The sequence below is a fragment of the Chiloscyllium plagiosum genome, unplaced genomic scaffold (genome assembly GCF_037043375.1).
Source record: "Chiloscyllium plagiosum isolate Xiang-an unplaced genomic scaffold, Cpla_swu_hap1 HiC_scaffold_3, whole genome shotgun sequence".
Taxonomy (NCBI): Eukaryota; Metazoa; Chordata; class Chondrichthyes; order Orectolobiformes; family Hemiscylliidae; genus Chiloscyllium; species Chiloscyllium plagiosum.
Window position 1 is genome coordinate 136,059,227 of NW_028270141.1, and position 19,931 is coordinate 136,079,157.

At 41.0% G+C, this 19,931-nt stretch overlaps 1 protein-coding gene across 1 annotated transcript in view; it reads right to left on the reverse strand.

Annotated features, from left to right (window-relative positions):
* Nucleotides 1-696: 696 nt before the first annotated feature.
* The window catches only part of polr1b (RNA polymerase I subunit B), a 40,607-nt gene continuing 21,372 nt past the window's right edge, over nucleotides 697-19,931 (reverse strand). Inside the window, exons 9-15 of the mRNA XM_043687196.2 lie at nucleotides 17,523-17,804; nucleotides 15,034-15,167; nucleotides 10,219-10,389; nucleotides 9,473-9,629; nucleotides 4,650-4,846; nucleotides 2,701-2,954; nucleotides 697-2,022 (exon numbers count right to left, since the gene is read on the reverse strand). Of these exons, the coding sequence (XP_043543131.2) occupies nucleotides 1,140-2,022; nucleotides 2,701-2,954; nucleotides 4,650-4,846; nucleotides 9,473-9,629; nucleotides 10,219-10,389; nucleotides 15,034-15,167; nucleotides 17,523-17,804 (2,078 nt within the window). The 3' untranslated portion in view covers nucleotides 697-1,139. The remainder of the gene's footprint in view (nucleotides 2,023-2,700; nucleotides 2,955-4,649; nucleotides 4,847-9,472; nucleotides 9,630-10,218; nucleotides 10,390-15,033; nucleotides 15,168-17,522; nucleotides 17,805-19,931) is intronic.

Consider the following 19,931-nt stretch of genomic DNA (forward strand, 5'->3'; position numbering starts at 1 on the left):
CTCTTCAGAATATCTGGATATAATTAGTTTATAACATGAGATCCCTGAAGCATTTCAATTATGTGTAGAGTGAAAGATTCATGTGTATTAACATTTGATTCTTAAAGCCGTAACTCAGATTTGTGAACCAGGTGCAAGATTACAACAAAAGACAAATTCTGCTGGAACTTCTTACACAATACTTGAAGACTCATGTCTGCATAAGACCTTAGTATAAATAGCAGATCTGTCTAATTATATTTTGCCCTAAGCAAAATGCTAAGTCTCTTTAGTACACAGAAATATAATAATTTACTCAAGCAATGATGAGATGAATGACCAAATGAATCGTTTGTTCTAATATTGGTTAAGGAAGAAATTTTCAGATAAAAGTGCAACAATTTTTAATCCTTGTCATTATAACAAGCAGAAAGTATCCTTAATATCTCATGTAAAAGACTTCAGCAGTGAGGTTTTCTCCCAGTCATCATCAATTGAAATCACAATTTGAAAAATTCTGATTTCCCTTTTCCTGTGATGGGTGCAAGTAATCAAACTCCATCCAGGGAGGTAATGAAGATCCAAAAGAGAAAACGGCTCATTGTAGTAAACAGTCTCTTTTAAAGTGCCAAAGCTCAAATTTAAGAATGAGCTCAAGTGGATCAGAAGGAGCACTTCTGACACAAATAATGCTTCAAAAAAGGAGAGTAAAGGCAATTTTTCTTCAAAAATAAATGATATTTATTGTTGAGCTCTTTGCATAGCAGCACTCCTCAGACCTTCATAACTTAGATTTCAGACTGTGCATTGAGACTGCAATTTCTTTTAGGACAACAAAATTAAATCATGTTAAAGTCTCAATATTATGGTGTAGTATACAATTCACCCAAAAGGTCCTCTGATAAATGTAACCTCTGGTTTGTTATTTACATTCAGTCAAAAGTAACATAATTCTGAGACAAATTCCATGAAATACCAGTGCATGTGCTGCCACCAAGAGTCGATAGCAAGATCTAAATATAAATCAGTTTGAAATAGTTTCACTGATCTTTCAGCACAGCAGTTATTACCAGATGTCACCTTAGCTCACACACTGTATAAAATGGACAGACTGAGTGAAATTCACTTAATTTAAAAACCACGAAAGTGAATCTGTCATATCATCTCACGTCAAGTTGAACACTAATGTTCATCGCTGCCAGTTCAGCTACAAAGTATCGAAAAACATAAGGCACAGAGACAATCTCAATGGTACCTGACTGATGGCACAGAGTACACTGGTACTTCCTGTGACGTGTGGCAGACCACAATGGTGGGGGCTTTTCCAGTACTGGCGATAGAAGGCTGCTGCACTTGGTGCACACATGGGCTACAGAACGGTCGGAGCAATTGAACAGGCGATCTTGAAGCAAGAAGGACGTTCCATGTGCCAACAGAGCATCACGTTCCATCTCCCCAAATCGAATACCACCCTGGACATTTCTCCCTCCCAAAGGCTGGTTCGTCACTTTATCCCTCGCCCCAGTAGTTCTAACTTGGAACTTGTCAGATACCATGTGACGCAGGCGCTGGTAGTAAACCACCCCAATGAAGATATCTGCTTCCAACTCCATCCCACTGATGCCACTGTAGATCCTTTCTGTACCGTAGTAGTTGTAGCCAGCAGCTTGCAACATCTTCCCAAAGTACTCCAAGGCAGAACTTTCCTCAGAGAAAATGAATGGTGTGGCATCATGGCACAGGCCATGCATAGCAGCAGACTTACCTGCCATGCTTTCAATCAGCATCCCAATGGTCATACGTGAAGGGAATCCATGGGGATTGAACAGAATGTCTGGCGTCATTCCACTTTCTGTGAACGGCATGTCCTCTGCTGGCCACAATCGACTCAAGATGCCCTTTTGACCATGTCGACTAGCAAACTTATCGCCAATAGTGGGATTACGAGGGACCCTCATAGTGATGCACACACGTTTAAACAGTGCTGTTCCATTGTCATTGCTACAGACTTTAATGTTATCTACAATGCAGTTTTCTTTGCTCCTACAGGAAAATAAGCACATTAAAAGACGTTAAATCTATTCACAATGTTTAAAGCTCAGTATCTGGTTAAAAAGTACTTCCCCAAACTCAAGCAAATTCATTTTATGAATGATGCATATCACAATGGGATTTCACCCACAACCTGTGCTCTCAGCTGGAAATGTAATGTAGCCAAGTCAGAAGTGGCCATATTTTACCAAAACCTCTGGAATATTATCTTTTTTGAGAGGATGGGAGTCTGGTTAGATTTTCTGACTGCATCTCTGGGTTTGTGTATTACAAAAAGGGAAGGATTTGCAGTACTAAATTGCTTTAATCATACCATCAAAGCATCTTAATCACATGAAAAGCAAACACATTACTGAAATGTAGTCACTGTTGCTGCGTAGTCTGACACAGCAGCCTAATCTGCACCAGTAAAATCCCACAAATAGCAACATAATGAATTACCAATTAGTGCATTTCTTTAAATATGTATATATTAACAGAAAAATGTGATAATGTCTGTCAGCAAATGTGCAAAAAGACATCTAGTCATGCATGTAAAAAGTTACAGGAAACAAATTCCAGCTCAGGTTTCAGGTGGATCTGCTGACAAGAACAATGCAAAGAAACTCTGATATGTTAAGGATGTAACAACATTTGTTTCTGTACCAGAGATTTTTTTTTAAAACTTACTTGTAGTACACCACAGAACTATCTCCAGTGTTGAGATTCACATAACTATAAAACGGATCACCATATTCCAGGACAGCCCCAATAAACGGCAATCCATCGTCATCAAGTTTCTGAGCTGCTCGTTTATCACCAGGTTTGACACCAAACACAAAGATACCATCGTTTTGCTTAACCTTTTGTTCAAGGTCTATCATTTCAGTCTTATAAACACTTCCATGGGCAAATCCTCGCTCCCAGGATGCCTTGTTGACAATCTGTTATTATATGTACAGAGAAATATATGCTGTTAGAATCAATAATGCATATAGCTAATTCAACATAAAAATATTTTCCAAAACTAAACAGAATGCATTAGAAATAGGTTTCTCCCAAAACTCTAAAAATTTAACCGATAACATTTCTTAATAGTGATGATCAGAAATACTTTAGGGCTTGTTAAAATAATAGCGACAGTTCCATTCCTGAGTCACACTATATTATAAGAAATTTACGCAATAGCAGCATCATTTAAACTAATGGGCTCGGAATCACATTATAGCTAATACAAGCAATGAAAATTTGCGTTCTAGAAATTATGGTCTAAATTCTTCAATCGCGTTATAACCAATTCATTTTGAAGAAATGTACATAAAAGCAAGACCGAGTGTAGATTAGATTACTTACAATGTGGAAACAGGCTCTTCGGCCCAACAAGTCCACACCGACCCGCCGAAGCGCAACCCACCCATACCCCTACATTTACCCTTTTAACCTAACACTAGGGGCAATTTATCATGGCCAATTCATCTGGCCTGCACATCTTTGGATTGTGGGAGGAAACCGGAGCACCCGGAGGAAACCCACGCAGACACGGGGAGAATGTGCAAACTCCACACAGTCAGTCGCCTGAGTCGGGAATTGAACCCGGGTCTCTGGCGCTGTGAGGCAGCAGTGCTAACCACTGTGCAACCGTGCCGCCCACATGTACTTGAGTTACATGCTAATATGGGATACAATTAAATGGATTTTTCTATTTCAAGCATCTAGTGCCAGTATGATGCAATCTTAAATCAGATGCAGACTAAAACTCCTTCTGTAGTGCCCTTTTCAAACTTCAGAGAATATCACAAACTGAACCAGTGTGCCACCTTCCATTTGCTTCACCAGCTATCTTCTTCGCATTGTTCCAATTTTCACAGTGGTTCCTTACAGTGACACGAGGATACTTTCATCCAATCACATTGAGCTGGACTCATACCTTGGTCCAGAGTCCACTGTCTAACTCATTGGTTAATGCTTCATTACAGAGAATAACAATCTGTGAAAATGAGATTTATGGACCTAATGGACCTTACCACACTTGTGATCTATATATTTACATGTATATACATGAACAACTGGTACATGTTGCAATTTTGATAAGAGCATCAGTGACTGCTGCTTGCTCAATAGGACAGCTGCTCCCATCTAAATGGAAAATGTTATTTTCCAAATCAAATCACATAGAAAAGCTGGGCTTATGTATGAAAAGCATAAGTTAAAATCTGCACTGTAAAATCCAGATAATAAAACAGGAGGTAGGCAGTGATTACTTTCATAAATTTATCTCAATGATTTCTAAATGTCAGTATTAATGCAAGATAACTAAACCTATCAACATGTACATGATCCTCAATATACCTGCTCTGGTTGAGTTGGAGGATTTTATAGGTCTCCTGTACTAAGAAATGAGAGAGGAGTTGGACTAGATTAGCACTGACAGAAGTCTGTAAAACAGGTGTCTCTCTCAATAACAAAGGTGATCAATCCAGGTGGGGCTTTCAATCACTAAGGGAAAAATAAAGTGTGCACCCTTTAAGGGAAGGTAAGAACACCACTTGTTACAATGATTTGAATCCATTAGTCTCCCACTTGGAATGTAGCAACATATACTCAGTGGAGCTGAACTCAATTAAGAAACAAATACACACCATAGCATCTTCCATGTCATATCCAGTGTATGAGATGACAGCTACAATAGCATTTGTTCCTGTGGGATAGTTATCCATATTAAAGAAGTCATACATGTGCGGTCGCACGAGAGGACTCTGAGGAGTTTGTAGGCGATAGAGTTTATTATCAGACCTGTGTGGATAAGTGTATAACGGAAATCCCATTGTTTGCTTGCCTATAAAGGAATGAAAATAAATCACTTACTGAATTATAATGTATAATCAATACACAAAATGAATGAGTTAAGCACTTAACATGTAATTTGAAAAATCTGGTTTCACAATTAATTTATTATTTATCCTATCTCACCACATATAAGGAGCAGGAACAGGCCAATCAATCTCTTGAGCCTGCTCTGTTATTTAATACGATGTGGCTGATCTGATTATAACCATAGATTCTCATTGCTATTTAACCCCTGATAACCTCTCTTCAATGGACAGAACAACCATCCCAGAAAAAAAAAGTCTGGTGAAACTTTGTGGTACTCTTATCTATGGGAATAATATATTTCCAGAGATAAGCTCAAACTTATACCCAGGAACTGTCTAACCAAGTTCCTAATCAAATGAAGCACTATTCCTGCACTTAAATCCTTTTGCAATAATGGCTAACATTCCATTCGTCTTCCTAATGGCTTGCTGCATCTGCAAATTAACCTTTAGTGGCATATTCACAGGACACTTAAGTCCCTTTGCACATCTTCGAATGGTGGCTCAGTGATCAGCACTGCTGTCTCAAAGCACCAAGGACCTAGGTTCAATTCCATCCTTGAGTGACCATGTTTTCCCCATGTCTGCGTGGGTTTCCTCCAGGTGTTATGGTTTTTTGCCACAGCCCAACGATGTGCAGGCTAGGTGGGTTATCCATGGGAAATGCAGGGTTACAGGGATAAGGTAGGGGAGTGGGTCTGGATAGGAAGTTCTTTTATGGGTCAGCATGGACTCAGTGAGCCAAATGGCCTGCTTCCACACTGCAGGGATTCTATGACTCCTACACTTTCCAATCTCTCATCATTCAAGAAATATCCATCATGTCTGTCCTTCCTACCAAAGTGGATAACTTCACATTTCCCACATTATATTCCATCTACAATCACTAAGCCTACCCTAAACTTCCTGAAAACATTTTACATTTTCCTCACTTCACATTCTTGCTTCGCTTTGTATCGTTTACAAAACTGGAAATAGTACATTTGGTTTCCATGGCAGATCACTGATATATACTGTAAATGGTGGAATCCAACTAATGATCTTTGCAATACACCACTACGCAGTATGCCAATACAAGAATGCTCATTTATTTCTACTGTGTTTTTCTATTAGCCAGTCCTTAATTCATGCTAGTACATTGCCTCCTACACCACATTCTTTACTTTTACTAACTAACCACCTGTAGGAGATCTGATCAAAAGCCTGCTGAAAATCCAAATATAAAACATTCAGCAACTTTTTAATTTTGTTAGTAACATTTCAAAAAACTCCCTTTGTCATGATGTGTCCATTTGCAAATCCATACTGACTTTGCCCAATCAGATCATTTTTATGCAAAAATACATCAATCACAACGTTCGTCATAGATTTTAGCATTTTCTCCACTAATGACGTTAGACTGAGGAGTCTACAGTTCTGTTTTGACCCTTGCTTCTTTTGTAAGTAGTAGGTTGACAAATTCAAGCTTCCAATCTGCAGGAATCTTAAGACATAGGAGCAGAATTTAGGCCATTCAGCCCATCGAGTCTGCTCTGCCATTCAATCATGTCTGATAAGTTTCTGAACCCCATTCTCCCGCTTTCTCCCGATAACCCTTGATCTCCTTTACAATTAAGAACCAATCTATCTCAGTCTTAAATAGACTCAATGACCTGGCCTCCACAGACTTCTGTGGCAGTTAATTCCATAGATTCACCACTAAAAAAGTTTCTCCCCATCTCTGTTCAAAAGGTCTACCCTTTACTCTAAGGCTGTGCCCTCAGGTTATAGTCTCTCCCTACAATGGAAACATCTTCCCAACATCCACTCTGTCCAGGTCATTAAATATTCTGTAAGTTTCAATTAGATCTCCCACTCAAACTTCTAAACTTTAAGTATAGACCCAGGGTCTTCATATGTTAAGCTTTCATTCTTGGGACCATTCTTGTGAATCTCCTCTGAACACACTCCAGGGCCTTCCTGAAATATGGAGCCCAAAACTACTGACAACGCTCCAAATGAGGCCTGACCAGAGCCTTACGGAGCCTCAGAAGTACATCCCTGCTTTTACATTCAAGTCCTTCAAAATAAATGCCATCATTGCATTTGCCTTCCTTAGTAGTGGCTCAACCAAGTTTACCTTGCAAGAATCCTGGGCTAGAACTTTCATGTCCCTTTGCATTTCAGACTTCTGAATTTTCTCCCCATTTAGAAACTAGTCCATGTCTCTATTCTTCCCATCAAGGTGCATGACCTCACTCTTTCCCATGCTATAATTTTCCACTTTCTGCCTTACTCCTCTTTTAAACAGGGGTGTCACGTTAGCAATTTTCAAGCCTTCTGGGACCCCCCCGATTCTATTGATTCCTGAAAGATTACCAATAATGCCTTCACTATCTCTTTCAGCTATCTCCCTTAGAACTCTGAGGTGTAGTCCATGTGGTTCATGTGATTTATGCCATTCAGTTTTTCTAGCACCTTCTTGATGATGGCCACAGTCCTCAGCTCTACCCCCTTACTCCCTTGAATTTTTATAAAATTATTCATGTATTCCACCACAAATACTGACACAAAGTAATTATTCAGTTCTTCAACCATTTCTTTCAGAACCAAGAGAATTTTGGAATATGATTACCAATGCATCAACCATCTTACAGACACCTCCTTTAACACTCTGTAGACCATAAGGTTCCAGTGACTTATCAACATATTAATTTTTTCCAGTATAACCTTCTCTCTACTATTGAATTCCTTCAACTTCCATTCTTCATTTCGTTTGGATCTCTAACTTTGGAGGAATTCTTGTATCTTCCTCAGTGAAAACAGACACAAAAGTAATCATTTTGCTTCTCTGCTATTTCTTTGCTCCCCACTAAAAATTCTCCTGACTTCTGCTTTTGATAGACTCACGTTTATTTTAGCCAAAGTGCACTTTCTACATACCTGGAGAAGCTTTGATAAATTCCATTTTTAAGTCTTTTGCTAGATTGTTTTTGTATTTTATTCTTCCTCTCCATCAGAATCTTGGTATTCTTAAACTTCCTAATCCTCTGATTTATCAACAGAATTCTTAACTCTAACTGGTTACAGCACTGCCTGAAAAATGAACCAGCAAATGTTCATCCCCTATTCTGTCAAGTTGAAGCAGGCACAAAGCATGTCTATTCATTCTGTCTGCAAAGAACAGGGCACAACATATTAATACACATAACTTCCATTATATGCAAGTCAACCACATCTCAAGCCTGACTGACAATCCTACATTGGTTGGCAGGATAAGTTCTCATACATTAGGAATTATACAATTGGAAGTTACATATATCATTACATATGGCCATGTTGTTTGCAGATGGAAAGAACAGACTGAAACAAAAGTAAAACGTGCCAGAGATACTCAGCAAATCTGGCAGCAACTGTGGAGAGAACAACATTGTTAACGTTTTGAGTCAAATGACCGTTCTTCATAACAGAAAACAGCTAGGGAAAGTGAGGCGAGGGAGGTGAATGGCTGGCAATTTCAGGAAGGTGGAGACACTGCAGATGGAGAGAGAGGGAGATGGTTGACTGCAAGGAATGGTAGGAGCAGTAGCCAGGTAGTGCAAGAGTCTCCTGTGGCTATCCCCATCTCAAACATGCTGTTTTGGATACTACGGGAGGACAAGGAAATGGGTTCTCAGGAGTATAGCACTGACAGCCAGATTTCTAGCACTGTGACCAGCTCTAATGTAATAAGGGGTATGTCAGGTTCCAAGTGATTGATTGTAATATGGGACTCTGTAGCCTGGGAGCACAGACAGATGTTTCTGCAGAAAGCAGGACGATATGTTGCCTCCCTGGTACCAGAATTTAAGATATCTCAGAGAAGGTGCCGAATATTATGAAAGGAGAGAATGATCAGCAGGAGGTGGTTGTGTACATTGACACTAACAACATAGGTAGGGAAAGGGATGAGGTTCTGCACACAGAATATAAGAAACTAGGCAGGAGATTTAAAAGTAGGTCCTCAAGGGTAGTAATATCTGGACTACTATCAATGCCACGTGCCGTGAGAGTAGGAATAAGAGGATAGAGCACGTGAATGTGTGGCTGAGAAGCTGGTGCAGGGGGCAAGAATTCACATTGTTGGACCATTGGATCTCTTCAGAGGTAAAAATGACCTGTGTAAGAGGGACAGGTTCCAGCCGAAATGGAAGGGGACCAACATCCCCTTTGTGGGCGGCACGGTGGCACAGTGGTTAGCACTGCTGCCTCGCAGCGCCAGAGACCCGGGTTCAATTCCCGACTCAGGCGACTGACTGTGTGGAGTTTGCACGTTCTCCCCGTGTCTGCGTGGGTTTCCTCCGGGTGCTCCGGTTTCCTCCCACACTCCAAAGATGTGCAAGTCAGGTGAATTGGCCATGCTAAATTGCCCGTAGTGTTAGGTAAAGGGGTAAATGTAGGGGTATGGGTGGGTTACGCTTCGGCGGGTCGGTGTGGACTTGTTGGGCCGAAGGGCCTGTTTCCACACTGTAAGTAATCTAATCCTTGTGGGCAGATTGAGAAAAGGGAAAAGGCTGAGGCTTATAAAATTTCTAAATAGTAATCTGTTGTTTGGTTCCATTTTTACTTACCCATCTGACACTGATACATGTTCCTAGGACTTTGATTATGATCAGAGTATGGGATGAAATTAGCCACAACACTCAGCATGGCATGAGGAAAAAGTTCCTGATGGCTCGTTACTCCCGGCAAGATATCCGTCTCAGTGATAGCAATATTCATGTACAGCTGCGTGACAACAAAACGTATTGTTAATACCAGCATATTGTTTCTCAGCACTGTAGCAAAATTGTGCTCATTAATATTAAAAAGGACGGAACTCTAGTTTATCTTGAGTTATTTGCCTCAGAATGATTTCTAGGTACTTCAGTTTGTTTTCTTGAAAAAAAATCAAAAACAAACCGTTTCTTCTTTAATCCAATTATCTCCATTTACAGAGGGTTGAACATTTTCATTTGAACACAGCAGTCGATAGGCTGGACACAGACAAATTAATTCTCAGGGACCATGATGTCCCACTAGTATTACACAAGTAAAGGATTAACTAACAATTATTCCAATTCATCTGAACCAGTAATGATTCCAGTATGATCAAAAATCAAAAACGATAATTTCCATGTCAACACGTCCACTGTGTACAAAAAAAGACTTATTTAAGAATTGTTAGATACTGGAATGGGAAGAGTAGAGTTAGTATGGGGATCAAATAGGTCAAAGGCCTACCTTTAAACAAAACTCTTTTTATCATCTTAAAATCAATGAGCTAGCCAAGCCTTCTCAAAATCAAGTGAAGATACCATTATTAACATATTAGTACCTGTTCAAGAGTCCCAATCAGCTCCTGTTTTCCCAAGGCCAGGTTTCTGACAGGCCGCATCATCCGATTCATAGTGGTGAAGAGGTACAATCCTGGATAAATGCTGGGCTTATTCATCATTGGAATAAGAACGATTTCAATCCACGGAGGGACTTTTTTCAACTGTAGCACCTATCAAACAAACCTTATTAATTATTATTAATATTTTGGGGATTTTTTGTATCAATAATAAAAATGCCAACTTGGTCAACTACTTATCCTGCAAGCAGCAACAACAGTAGCAATTAGACAAGGTCCATGACTGGAGGAGGCAATGGCCTCGTGATATTATTGCTAGACCATTATTCCAGAAACTCAGCTTATGTTCTAAGGGCCAGGACTGGAAACCAACCTTTACAGATGGCAGCATTTGGAATCAATTTTTAAAAATCTGGAATTAAGAATCTTCTGATGACTGTGAAACCATTGTCAATTGTCAATCTGATCCACTAATGTCCTTCAGAGAAGGAAAATCTGCCATCCTCACCTGTCTGGCCTACATGTGACTCCATGCCCAGAGCAATATGGCTGACTCTTAACTGTCAAAGTCTCAAGAAAGACATGAAACTGTATGGCCCACATGCATTAACCCAGGCATCAGAAAAGAAAATGGCAGATACAGCCCTGTCAATCGTGTAAAGTCCTCCTTACTAATATCTGGGGGCTAGTGCCAAAATTGGGAAAGCTGTTTCATAGACTAGTCAAGCAACATCCTGACAAAAATCATGCCTTACAGACAATGGCCCAGACACCACTATCAACATCCCTTGAACCACTGGCAAGACAGACCCCAAGGTGGCAGCACAGTGGCATACATTCAGGAGGGAATTATCCAGGGAGTCCTCAACACTGACTCTGGACTCCATGAAATCTCAAGGCTTCAGGTTAAACATGAGCAAGGAAAGTTCCTGATTATCAAGAAATGTCCTACCTCAACAGATGAATCAGAATTCCTCCATGGTGAATTTTGAAGCAGCATAGAGAGTGGCAAGAGCACAAAATATACTCTGGGTGGAGGATTTCAATGCATACTACTAAGAGTGACTCAGCAGTAGCAATAATGATCAAACTGGTCAGGCCTTGAAAGGATATAGTTGCACTGGGTCTGCGGCAGGTGGTAAGGGAACCAAAAGAGGGACAAATATACCTAACTTCATCCTTACCAATTCACTGGCTGCAGGTGTATGTATCAATGACCGTATCTGTAAGAGTCTTGTTAAATTGGTGAGATGAAGTCCTGCTTCCACATTGAGAATAACCTCTATGGTATGGTATTGTACGGCATTATCACCATGCTAAATGGGATACTCTTCCTACAAATCTAGCAACTCATGACTTGTCTTCCATGAGGCACTTTGGGCCATCAATATCAGCAAAATTACACAATCTGCAAACTCATAGCCAGATACATCCCACCCCCCAACCATTACCCTCAAGCCTGGGGATCAACCCTGATTCAATGGAGAGTGGAGGGGTTGCCAGCAGTAGAACAAGGCATACCCAAAAATGAGATGTTATAGAGTAATACAGCACAAAACAGATCCTTCCGTCCAACTTGTCGATGCTGATCAAGTTTCCCATACTAAACTAGTTCTACTTACCTGGTTTTGGCCCATATCCATCTAAACCTTTTCTATTCATGAACCTGTCCAATGTCTTTTAAATATTGTAACCATATCTGTATCTACTACTTCCTCTGGCAGTTCATTCCACAAACAAATCACCCTCTGTGTGACAAAGTTGCACCTCAGGTCCCTTTTAAATCTTTCTCCTCTCACCTTAAATATATGTCCTCTAGTTTTGAAATTGCCTACCCTAGGGAAAAGACTTTTATCATTTCCCTTATCTATGCCCCTCATGACCTCAACCACCTACACTCCAGTGAGAAAAGTCCCAGCCTATCTCGCCTCTTCCTATAATTCAAACCCTTCAATCCTGGTAACATCCTCATAAATCTTTGTTGCATTTTTAACCTATGTCAAGATCTAACAGATCAGAACTGACACCTGGTGAAGCTACCAAGCAGGATTACTTGTATAGCGAAGAGCAAGAGGAGCAAGCGATAGACAGAACTAAGGAATCCCACAGCCAACAGATCAGATCTAAGCTCTGCAGTGCTGCCATATTCAGTTGTAAATGGTGGTGGACATTTAAACAAGTCACTGGAGGAGGGGACTCCATTAATATCCCTATCCTCAATGTAGGCGAGACTAAGACACCAGTGCAAAAGATAAGGCGGAAGCATTCGCAGCAATCTTCAGCCAAAAGAGCCAAGTGGATGATTTATCTCAGCCTTCTCCAATGGTCCCCAGCATCACAGTCTTCAGCCAATTCAATTCACTCCATGTGATATCAAAGAATAGTTGGAGGCACTGGATACTAAAAAGGCTATGGGCCCCACCAATATTCCGGCAATGTTGCTGAAGATTTGTGCTCCAGAACTTGTCATTCCCCAACTCAAGCTGTCAAATACAGTTACAAAATTTGTCACGTAGTTGCAATGTGGAAAATTACCCAGGCATGTCCTGTACACAAAAGGCAGGACAAATCCAACACAGGTAATTACTGCCCCATTAGTCTACTCTTGATAATTGATAAAGTGATGAAAGAGATCATCAACAGTGCTATCAAACAACATCTGCATGGCAATAACCTGCTCAATGAAGCCCAGTTTGGGTTCTGCCAGGGCCACTCCATTCCTGACCTCATTACCAGCCTTGAGCAAATATGGACAAAATTGCCAAATTCACATCAAGGGCCACATTTGACTGAGTGTGGCATCACGGAGCCCTAGCAAAATGGGCAAACTCTTATGCTGGTTGGAGTCATACTTAGCACATAGAAAGAAGGTCATGGTTGCTGGAGGTCAGACATCTCAGCTCAAGGACATATCTGTAGGAGTTCCTCAAGTAGTGTCCTGACTCTAAACATCTTCAGATGCTTCATTAATGACCTCCCCTCCATCATAAGGTCTGAAGTGGGGAGGTTAATTGATTATTGCATAAAATTCAGCACTACTTAGGATTGTGAAGTAGTCATTTCCAAATGCAACAAGTTCTGGACAATATTAAAGCTTGGACTGACAAGCAGCAAGTAACATTCATGCCACACAAATGCCAGGCAACGACCACCTCCAATAAGAGACTATCTAACCATTGCTCTTTAACATTCAATGCCATTGTCTTCACTAAATCCATCCTGAGAGTTATCATTGCCCAGAAGCTCAATTGGACTCACCATACTGACACTGACTGTAACAGCAGGTTAGAAGCTAGGAATACTACAGCACGAAACTCACCTCCTGACTCCCCAAAGCCAGTCTACCATCTACAAGACAAGTGTGATGGAATACTCCCCATTTGCCTGGATGGATGGCAGCTCCAACAATACAATCGAGTACAAAGTAGCCTGCTTCACCAGCACCACATCCACAAGAATCCGCTCCTTCCACCATCAACGCTCAGTAGCAGCAGTGTGTGCTATCCACAAGATGCACTGCAGAAATTCACCAAAGATCCTGAGACAGCATCTTCCAAACCCACAACAACTTCTACCTAGGACATGGGAACGCCATCACCTGCAAGTTCCCCTCCAAATCACTCAACATCCTGACTTTGGAAATATATTGCCATTACTTCACTGTCACTGAATCAAAAACCCTGAATTCCCTCCCTAAGGACGTTGTGGATCTACCTACAGCACATGGACTGCAGCTATTCAAGAAGGCAGCTCACCACCACCTTCTCAAGGGCAGCTAGGGACAGACAATAAATACTGCCAGCCAATGATACCCACATCTCACTAATAATGTGAATAATGTAGAACATCTGTGTTGATTTAGCTGAAATCAGCTGAAGTAGGGGCTTTGCAATTGGTGTCAACACTAAGCTGACAGGGGAGGAGAACTAAAGGACAGTACTCGTTCCTGATCACTAACTAGAACAATGGCCATTCTGGGTGAATAGTGTGCTGCCATTTACTCTCAGATAAAGGAGACATGCTTTCAGCAAGGGCGCTCTAATGTATGGAAATATACTCCATCAACAGTTAGTGAAATTGGGAGGGTTAAAGTATGTTTGGGGAATAGACAGGGTTATTGTTACTGTTAACACACTCACCAGTCCCAAATTTTACTCACCAAATATCCCTGCTTTTGCTCCATAACAGAGAAAATTTAAGTGACCCGAAGCCCTACTTTCATATCATGTGCAGCAGGTACCTCTTCACAAACAAATGACGAAGAAGAAAGACATTCCTTCCTCTTATCCATCATCTAAAATAGTGGATTTCAACCTTTCCAGTGCGCAGACACTCCTTACCTTCATCACACAATCCTGAAAAAGGTGACCCAACCTCCATGTACAACATTAGCCAATGCTGTAATTGTCAGAAGCATGTTTTTACTAAGATATAAAGCTACAATGTGCAGGCAAGAAAACACACAAGCATGATTCTCAAGATACTGTCCTAGTAGCACATAGTTTAACTGGCAGAGAGTAGACATCTCTCATGATTTAAAGCTCTCTGGGGAACTCGTCCGTTGCCTCTTATTTGAAACTCGTGAGCAGAGACAAACTTCAGAATGGGATCAACAGCTTTGGAAGAAGGTGAAAAGAATTGTGTGCGGGATGGCAGTTGAAATCAGATATGGAAGGGGGTGAAAAACAAATGGGGCAGAAAAAAATGAATTCATTTCAAATGGAACCTTTACCCCTGGTAATTCCAAATTACAAACAGGAAACAACAGGGAAATAATGGAGCAAAGCAGATACATACTTTAAAGTTGCGTAGTGTCTCAGCAATACTAGGTCCCATTTCTTTTTCTACCCAGCCAACTACAGCACCATCCAGCAGAACTGGGTAACATTCAGAAAATGGCTTGATGGGTCTACCATCCACTGGCGTAACACCTGCAAAACACGTAGCACAAGAACAGTTTACTGCTGGATTTCTACTGGCAACAACAGTAAAACACACAGCTGTACATCAGTAACAATGATATTGAAACACCAACACATCAAAATATTCTAAAAATTGCCACTTCTTTTTGCAAGCTTAACTGAAACAGTCACTCCAACAACTCCCAGCATCATTTCCCTTCTCCTTTGCATGCTAAGACAACAGTAACTTGGGAGACTTAATGGGCCATAGCCGCTGCCTTCACTGCATGGAGGGCACTGAGGAGACATTCAGCGATAGGCTGAGACCTTAAGCTATGTAAGTCGAGAATGTGGTGCTGGAAAAGCACAGCAGGTCAGTTAGCATCCAAGAAGCAGAAGAATCGATGTTTCAGGCAAAAGCCCTTCATCATTCCTGATGAAGGGCTTTTGCCCAAAACGTTGATTCGCCTGCTCCCTGGATGCTGCCTGACCTGCTGCTTTTTTCCAGCATCACATTCTCAACTTTAATCTCCACCATCTGCAGTCCTCACTTTCACCTTGAGCTATGTAATGCAAGCCCTTGTAAGGTTGGCACGATTTGGCATCAGGCACACAGAAAAGAGGCAGCACTCCACCCCAGCCATCAACTTGGGTCTGCTGGGCTGCACGTTGGACACAGGCCTCTCCAACCATCCATTAGACTTCAGTATAGCAAGATTAGACTCTTAAGTGCACATTAATCGCCCAACTAAGAGCCTCAGCTGAGAAAAGGGTTGGTAACTTAGTCAACAAATCCCCTGTTGCTTCTAAATTTGTAATGGGGGTCTATGAAATGGCACGTGCCCTATTTTACAGGTTAACACTCTTGCTTTACAATTTAGGGATGGTACATACTATTTAGCACTCATTCCTCTACTAATAAAGCCAAGGAGCTAGTATTTCCTTTTTCAAAAGTCTTCACAGATTTGAGAATTCTATATCCCTGCGTCCCCTTTAAAGGTGTGCCATTTAGCCTCTTTTCATAATTTCTAGTAAATGAATCACTTTATCCTTTGGTGCAGCAATTTTCAATTGACATTTCAATTTAAGCTTTCCTGCTATCTTTACTTATGGTCACATTTTTGAGCTGTGTTATCTACAAATGTTAGAACAAATCACAAACACACGAGTTCAGACCTTGGGGATGCTCTACTGTTTTTCAGACCAGAGGAAATTATATAATCATCACTCCCTATTTTTTACCTCTTGGCTGATTTTATATAAACACCAGCACAGTCTCTCTATCCTATGGGGCTGTTCTGCGAAATGCACTTCTACACACAGTAATGCCTGGCTAGTACTGTACCGCTCCAACAATACTTGAGAGGTTTGACACCATCCAGAATAAAGCAGCTCTCTTAAACGGCACCTCTTCTTCCACCACCATCAACATACACTTCCTTCACCACTTACGCACAGTGACAGCAGTGTGTACCATCTACAACAGGTACTGCAACAACTCACCAAGACTAAGGGACCACTGTCACTTAGAAGGTCATGGCAGAAAATTAATGGAACAGCAATATCTGCAAGTTCCTGTCCAAGCCATACATCATCCTGACATGGAACGGTTTTGATGTTCCTTCACTGTTGCCAGAATCAAATCATGGAATTTCCTTCCTGAACAATACTGCATACATCCCTACACACCCCAGTATTAGGAACAAGAATATTCAACATCTCGAGCCTGTTCCCCCATTCAATGCGATAAGAGCAGATCTGTGGCTTAACTCTATATACCTGCCTTTGGCCCATATCCCTTATTGTCTATGCTTAACAAAAATTTAGCTCTCTCAGAATCAAAATTAACAACTGATCGAGCATCCACTGCCATTTGGGCGAGAGAATTCCAAACATCTACTATCCTTTGTGTGTAAAAATGCTTCCTAAGTTGTCAAACTATACCCCTAATTTTAGAATCCCCAACTAATGCAAATAATTTAATTTTATCAAACGTCTTTTCATGTTAGTATCTTGAAGACTTTGATCAGATCATTCCTTGTCCACTTGTCCATTCAATTTCCACATTCCATGGAAAAAAGAAGAAAATGCTCATGCACAGCTGTACAGTTGTCAGACAGTCTATATTCAGCATGCTGCTTTCGTTTCACTCAAAATATCTGGCTGCTTTCAAGAATTTCTATAATTCTTGTGAGGAAATGAAACACTAGACAAGAAAATATTAAACCTTCCTTTGCTTTGGTACAGCTAAATATATAATTGACAAAACGCCTAATACATAAATTCGATTATATTAAACAATTTATTCTGTAATCATTATCTATTATAAAGAATCCAAGAATTACCTCCTTATACCATTTTATGTATAATTTTCTCATCACTTACCCAGCGCACAGAGTAAAGCTGGCAAAGAAACTGTACTTGATGTCTGGGTCACAATTTCACAAATGACAGTCAAGTGGTTCATTAGCCCACAGGGCTCTCCATCTGGAGTGTGCACAGGGCACAGGAAGCCCCAGGACTCTGGCAGTAACTTGCGTACTGAAGTAGTTCTCATCTTAGCAAAGGCTGCTCCTCTGTGCACACAGCGAAAATGGGAAAGATATCGAATAAAATTGAGCTTGTCTGCCACAATGCACAAACCCGAATCCTGCAGCATTCCCAGACCTGAGACAAGAGGAGACATAAATTTGAAATTACCACAGATAAATACCCTGCATTATAATTATCAAGAAAATACAGCACATCTTTTCAGGTATGTCTGTATTTCAACATGAAGCTGTTCAGATGTATGTTGCATATATATTTTACAAAGTAGATAAATGTTTTAGCAAGTTTTGAGAAGATCTGTAGCTCAGGTTGAGGTTCTAAATGTAGGTTTGCTCACCGAGCTGGAAGAATCGTTTTCAGACATTTCATTACCGTACAGGAAATTGGTTAGGCCACGTTGGAATACTGCGTGCAAGATTGGTCTCCTTCCTATCAGAAAGATGTTGTGAAATTTGAATGGGTTCAGAAAAGATCTACAAGGATGTTGCCAGGGTTGGAGGATTTGAATTATGGGAGAGGCTGAACAGGCTGGGACTGTTTTCCCTGGGCGTCAAAGGCTGAGGGGTGACCTTATAGAGGTTTACAAAATTATGAGGGACATAGATAGGGTAAATAGACAAAGTCTTTTCTCCCCTGGGGTCAGGGAGTCCAGAACTAGAGGGCATAGATTTAGAGTGAGAGGGGAAAGATATAAAAGAGACCTAAGGGGCAACTTCTTCACACAGAGGGTGGTATGGGTATGGAATGAGCTGCCAGAGGAATTAGTGGAGTCTGGTACAATTGCAACATTTAAGAGGCATTTGGATGGGTATACGAATAGGAAGGATTGGGAGGGATATGGGCCGGGTGCTGGCAGAGGGGACTAGATTCATTTGGGATATATGGTCAGGATGGACAGGTTGGGCTTTTGCCCGAAACGTCGATTTTGCCTGTCCTCGGATGCTGCCTGAATTGCTGTGCTCTTCCAGCACCACTGATCCAGAAGAAGGTTGGACCAAAGGGTCTGTTTCCATGCTGTACATCTCTGACTCGGTAACATCATCAGTGAGACCATTATTTCATCCTCTTCTATCTTGGTGTCTTTTGATGATCTTCAGAATTCTTGGGGTGAAGGAACACTACACTATTAGAAGAACCAAAGACACATACACCAGACACCACCAACTTCATTAACAAGGACAATACCTTCAGGCTAGTGGACCTATGCTTCGCTATCCACTTCACCTTCAACAACAACAGTCTACAAACAAACCAACGGAACACCCATGGGGTCTCCGATATCAAGATTCTTAGCAGAGGCAGTAATGCAGAGACTCAAACACACAGCTGTGCCAACCATCCAATCCAAACTTTGGGTCTGCTATGTGGATGACTTCACTAAACGAAACAAATTAGACGAAACCTTCAAGACCATCAATAAAACCCTTACTGGCATAAAATTCACTAAAGAGGAAAACAACAACAAACTGCCCATTCCTAGATGTCACAGTAGACAGCCAATGGGGAACTTCAAACTAGTGTCTACAGGAAGACAACACATACTGACTGACTATTGAACTACAGAAGCAATCATCCCCACACCTACAAACGAAGCTGCATTAGAACATTATTTCAATGAGCCACCACACACTGTAGCACAGAGGAACTACCACGAGCAGAGAAAGATCACCTACACAGTGAATTCAAAAAGAACGGGTACCCAAGGAACGCAATCCACCAATTTCTCAGCAACAAACCCAAACAAGCAGACAAAACACGTCCAGAAACCCTAGCTACTCTCCCCTAAATCAAAGACATCTTGAAAATTACTGCAAGACCACTCAAACCTCTTGGCATCATGGCAGCCCACAAACCCACCAACATACTAAAACAGCAGCTAATGAACTTGAAAGACCCTACACAGACAACAAGCCAAACTAATGTCATTTACAAAATACCTTGCAAGAACTGTAACAAACACTACATTGCACAAACAGGCAGAAAACTAGCCACCAGGATACATAAACATCAATTAGCCACAAAAGACATGACCCACTCTCACTAGTACCCTTACATATACATGAAGAAAGACACCATTTTAACTGGGACAACACATCCATCCTAGGACAAGCCAAACAGAGACATGCACAAGAACTCCTAGAAACGTGGCATTCCAACCGCAACTCTATCAACAAACACACTGACTTGGATCCCATTTACCACCCCTGAGAAAAAGAACTGGAATTGACATCACCACAGAAAATG